Source organism: Triticum dicoccoides, chromosome 1B (genome assembly GCF_002162155.2).
Source record: "Triticum dicoccoides isolate Atlit2015 ecotype Zavitan chromosome 1B, WEW_v2.0, whole genome shotgun sequence".
NCBI lineage: Eukaryota > Viridiplantae > Streptophyta > Magnoliopsida > Poales > Poaceae > Triticum > Triticum dicoccoides.
Genome location: NC_041381.1, coordinates 337,916,533 through 337,922,126, shown reverse-complemented (window position 1 = coordinate 337,922,126; position 5,594 = coordinate 337,916,533). Strand labels below are relative to the sequence as shown.

Sequence of the window (5,594 nt, the reverse complement as noted above, 5' to 3'; positions counted from 1 at the left end):
AAGATGGCTAGAGTCTCACTGTGTCGTAGTTTTCTTTTTGCGGGGAAACAACGAACGGTATTGAACGGACGGAGAGCTCAGAGCACCACCGTCTAATGTGGTGCAGGGAGAGGAAGCCCGGCCTGCCCGTGGCGCCGTGTTTTCCTTGATGAAGCCCATAAGCAATTTGACGGCTGGCAATCTCAAAATTTGCCGGCTATCAGTCTTACGCATCAGTGAAGTTGGAATTCGTCAAGCGGTCAGCACCCACTCACAGTGAAAAATTGAAGGGTTCCGCGCATTCCCTGCAAACACACATAATTTCTTCTAACTTTGCTCGCCAAGGAGCACCCATCTCATCTCAACCCCACACGACACAGGCAAAGCTAGGTAGGTTGGGGTCCATAAACGAGAATCAATTTAACAAATCTGCACAAAGAGTCTACGCAACGCACAACTTCCTGCCACGGCAGTCTCTGTGCCTTGCGTACACGCCCTAACGGACAGCGACAACGACAACTAAAACCAACACTGTTTTGTTCCACCAAATAAACAGGCTCTAAATTCCTTTGGTCTTTCGATTGTCTGTAGTATAACTCACGGTGGCGCATCAACATTGTCGACCTCTGGACGCATCGCCGACAAGGAGACCTGCAGGCAGATAATAAGATTGTTGTTAGTAGCTGATACTCTTGTAAAGGGGGAGGGACAACAGGAGCCTCCGAGTACTGGCAAAGAGGAGAGATCCATATAACTTCATCGATGCACACGAAAGCAGCAAAACTTGGTGGGTGTCGACAAAAAAAAAAGATGCAGAAATCAAAGTTGGCATTGAACACAACCAGATGTAGCATGTTTTTCGTTTGTTTTGTTTTCCAGCAAACAAGATGTAGCATCTTCTTTCTACGACAGTCTAGGAACTTCCTATTACAACAGTTGTAAACAGTATATATAAGCTCAAAGTGTTCAAGCTATTCAAAAAAATAGGCACAATATAGCTCTGTGTTTGACCGATGTATTACCACGAGAGCTCATGGATTTAGCAGATGAATCTTTGATTTCATCTATACACGTTGCAAAGTGGAAGAAAAAACTTTTTATTTGTAAATTAAAAGGTGCACTTTTTTTAAGAAGAAGAAAATAGTGAGGCAGTAATGTGGTCAATAGCTATATCCTTGGATGGCTAATTGACGAATGATGGATATAACACATAAGAGATGAGTAGCCAGGACAGTCCAATAAAGCGGCTGCCAGAGGAGTCACACAAAAAAAATACAAAGGAAACAATGGGGACTGTGAATGCAATCTGAACCTAGAAAAATATATTTCTAACCAAACAGGCCTGAAGGGAAGACGTCAAAGAAATTTGCACAGAACATGTATTTGAGCATTCTTCAACAATTGAAGCCATCAATCATACTTTGTGAGATATTACTGTGTAATCATTCAACAGCCAAACCAACAACCAACAAAACAGCAAGCATGAAGATCATGGTCACTATAACTGAGTAGAGAACCCAATGAGAATATGCAAGAAATGAAAAAAAAAACTTTTCTAAATATATGCAAAAAAAATCTTGAAAAGGAATGCATATTTTAATCTGTTCACCATTTTTGTTCTAAAGTGACGCTTGCAAAAAGCAAACATTCCGGAAATGATACCGGAGTAGGGACAGATAACTATGGTCCTCTCGTGGAGTAGGGACTGATACCTGGGTGCTCGTATACGGATAACTTGTGGAAAACTTATGAAAACATAATTATGCTGACAACAAGGTTCTCAACTTCTTAGCGGACGAATACAGAGTTCCTAATAACTAATAACAGAGCACCTTATCTTGATCTCTCTGCTACATATTTTGTCAGAACCAGAATGAACTATACCATTAGCTGGCTGGTCACAAAAGACTGTAGCAACTGTAAAAAAAATTGGCCAGCCAATCTAAACAAATCAAGGAGGCAATGATCAACAAATTCTATCCTCAAATGCATCCAAACAAGGGATTACACAAGAGGCAGATTTGAACAGGAGTTGTGCAAAGGAAGGGCCCATATCAATGTCAAGTTGTGTGCACCCAACCCGACAAAAGTATCAGAAGTTTAGAAGCCTTAGACAAGGCAAGGCATCTCTCCCTATTCCTATTTAATTTTCGAATATCCCATACATGGTTGCCTGCTAGCTGGTTGAATGGACAAAAGGCGTCTTACATGAGTTGCTGCTCTGAGCAAAACTGTTGTGTTTCGCTTGATCAAACAAGATACAGTCCAAACCTCTTTTCTACAAATGACTTGGCGTAACTGCTAGTTGTTAGGAAAGCAACTTATCTTTATTGAAGGCCCAAGGGGCATATATATATTACACATGACTTGAGGTGTAAGGAAACTAAACATAGACTAATAAGGACTCATAGACCAATACTAATAATCCTTAACAGTAGTATCAAATAATTATATCTACCTGTTCGAAAGAAACTAACCAAAGAGAAGCATCCAAACTAACAAAATTAATGTAATACCCAACAAAGTAAAAAATAAAATTTATGTGAGAGGCCATGCACTCACACTCGCGTATGACAAAGTCTCTCAATAACCTACTGACTTCATCGGAGAGATGATAAAAGTGACAGCCACAGTACAGTCAACAAAATTATCACACTTGAGAGAACATAAATGGCATTATGATTCATTGCTGACATTTTGACTTGAAAGCAACAGCCTCTTAACTAAAAAAACTAGAATTGCAGAAAAAAGAAGAGATGTTTTGAATTCCTGAGATGTATACGTAAATTTATTGGTCTATTTGAAGTAGATTGACTCGCAACAAATGATTTGAGAACGGTGAAATTTCAAGACCCTCTTCTGCTTATATATGCAGAATGATAGGATCCTCACTAAAAGAACCTAATCAACACATATGATCTTCTAAGACAGCTAGTGAAACTAGATGTCTGTGCGTGGATGAGACTAGAGTCTGGATCATCCAACAAACTTAGTCGACCCAAAGTGCAAACCAAAAACTAAAAGAAAAAAAAATCTCTCCTACTTAAAGAAGACGTAAAGTTCTGTTGTCCGCTCCTCCTTCGTCCAACCTTACGTACATCCCCTCCTTCCTCTCCCTTTTTAATTTTTTCCCTCTCGTCTCTGGTTTTTCTATCGGTTTTTCCATAAAGACTACCTCCCTGCCCCACCATTTATTGACTTGCCGAATAAAATTCTGTTTTCTTTGGTAAGATAATAAGTGCTTACCAAATATGGGCAGGTAAATCTCTACTATAATATTTATTCCCCCGTTGCAACACACAGGCAACTATCTTCTAGTCAAAATAAAAGAGAAAACGGCCAGAACGAAAATGTGTTAGCCTATAAGGTTTGTGCATTGATGATTAACTGGAGCCACTATGGGAACTTAGATGCCTAGGGCTCCCAAGTGCGCACCACTGGCAAAGCTCATCCCTGACTGCGCCTAAGATCTGCATCAGCGTGTTGTGATCATTCTGGGAAAAAAATTATATTGTTCCTCTTCCTAAATCATCCACGTGGAGAGGATAAACGACATCAAAATGCAGCGACAGCTTTTTTGTTTCTTACGAAATTTGTTATGATATGTTTCGAGCAAACCAACAAACCTCTATAAGTAGAAGATAGGCTTGGTCATCAAATAAAATTTCAGTAGTGTATCATTGTGATAACACCTTCCTACTGTTTAATACGAATAGCTTATTATTACAAACTTATATACAAGTCTTAATGAGCATATGCAACTGTTGCTGATACTACAATGACACAAAACCACCACATCAGAGATATGCCTGAAATTGATGTGAACAGTCAAGTTTGTACTATAGCATCTCCAGCTTTTAAGTCCTAACCGTTTATGATTATGAAATGTAATTGCATTTAGCAAACTATTCTGTAAACATGGGTAGTTCTTTCTCCACTAGTCAAGAAAAGAATAGTAAACAGGAATTGAAGCAATTTCTGCTACAATCAAAGAGTTATTAACAGGATATAATCTAGTCTACCAAGTTGCATCCGATACAAAAGGCTGTGTTTAAAGATGTAAATACCTCCAACTGATCACAGATTTGTGTTCAATTTTTGTTACTGCCACCAGCTCCATCCTGCGAACCGCTGTCCTGTGAGCTACTGCCAGCACCGGCATTGTTCCCATCTTGCTGTGGTGTTTGACCTGCCAATCCACCAAACGGCCAAGCCAATGACACATTGAATCTCCTTTCCACCACCCTTGCAGCCTCCCCACTCTCCTCCCCTCCTTCCTCAGCAGCACCAGAGCTCCCAGATGCAGCAGCAGCAGCGATACCAACAGCTGACTGTGCGTTTGAGGCCTTATTGCCCTCATAATCAGGATCATCGGTGGGCAGCTCAAAGCGACAAATGGGGCACGAATTGTGGAGCTCCAACCAGGGTACGATGCAATCTGCGTGGTAGATATGCTTGCAGGGCATCTGCTTGGCCCCATCTCCAGGTGAGAAATCTTCCTTGCACACAGCACACTCGGCGCCCTCTGCCGCCGCAACCATGGCATCGGTGACAACGACGTCAGGAAGAGTGGTCAGGGCGGACTTGGCAGCCGGCGGCGTGCCATAGCGGTTGGGATCGTTCTCGGCGAGCTGCTCGATGAGTTGCTCCAGTCCCGGGCCGACGAAGTAGTCCCCGTAGCTTGTCCCACCGGCACGGCCGCCTAGGCCGGGGGCGAGGTTGACGCTGGCGTCGTCGAGGAGCACCTGGATGTTGGCGCCCCCCTCCATGAGGGTGTGGATGTAGTTCTGGAAAAACACGAGCGGGTCGAAGGACTCCGGCTCGTTCTCAGGCGTGGCCGTGCCAGCGGCCGAGGCGGCACCGCTCCCGCTCCTGGACCTAACGCGGCGGCCCTCCTGGAGGTCGAGGATGCTGGTGAGGAAGTTGGAGAGGTCGCTGGAGGGGGGCGCGGCGGTGGAGGAGGAGGAGGATCGGGACGGGGAGGAGGCGGTGGGCATCATAGGGGGGAAGGCGAAGGGGAAGGGGAGGATGGTGGGGGCGGGGACGGTGACCTCCTCCAGGAAGTCGCCGCGGCAGTCGGGGCATGAGAGCTCGCCGGCGGCCGCGGCGGAGGCGGCGATGAGGACGGTGCGGTTGCATTGGTAGCAGAAGTACTGCTTGCGCGCGAGGGAAGCGTAGTAGGCGGCGCCCGGGGTCGACATGGCGGCGCCCGGCGATCTAGGCAGCGGCGGCGATGCGAGTTTTCTCTACGGAATTTAGGTCTTCGGCTCTCAGTATCTCGTTTAGTCCTTTTTTTTCTGGGTTTCTCCGATTTTATCAAGAGCGGCGGTGACCCCGGACGGTGTTTCCTTGCGGCCAAGAGGTTAGTTAGTTTCCGATTGATTCGATTACAACACGTCAGGTGTCAGAGTTTGGTTTGAATTTTGTTAATCGGGTTGATTTCGTGTCAAACATTTAACTGACTACCAGTATTCTTTCCTTTTTTTTTTTTGAGGTACAAGAGTAACAAAATTACTCTTCAGCCAACCCAAAGTCGGCAATCAGGTCGCCCAACAGGTCCTCCGGTACTCCCGGCACACATAGCAGGTCTCCCATCGTCCTAGCACGGGCAGCCA

The 5,594-nt window shown here is 44.7% G+C and overlaps 1 protein-coding gene across 1 annotated transcript; it reads right to left on the bottom strand.

Annotated features, from left to right (window-relative positions):
• Window positions 1-366: 366 nt before the first annotated feature.
• Window positions 367-5,285, bottom strand: LOC119333830 (E3 ubiquitin-protein ligase RING1-like). The gene is made up of 2 exons (XM_037606588.1): window positions 4,047-5,285; window positions 367-630 (listed from the first exon to the last, which is right to left on the bottom strand). The coding sequence occupies exon 1, from the start codon at window positions 5,178-5,180 to the stop codon at window positions 4,071-4,073; it is 1,110 nt and encodes a 369-aa protein (XP_037462485.1). The 5' UTR covers window positions 5,181-5,285; the 3' UTR covers window positions 367-630; window positions 4,047-4,070.
• Between the last annotated feature and the right edge of the window lie 309 nt (window positions 5,286-5,594).

Excerpts from the sequence above, each read along its gene's own strand:
- LOC119333830 (XM_037606588.1), bottom strand. The coding sequence starts at position 5,180 with ATGTCGACCCCGGGCGCCGCCTACTACGCTTCCCTCGCGCGCAAGCAG.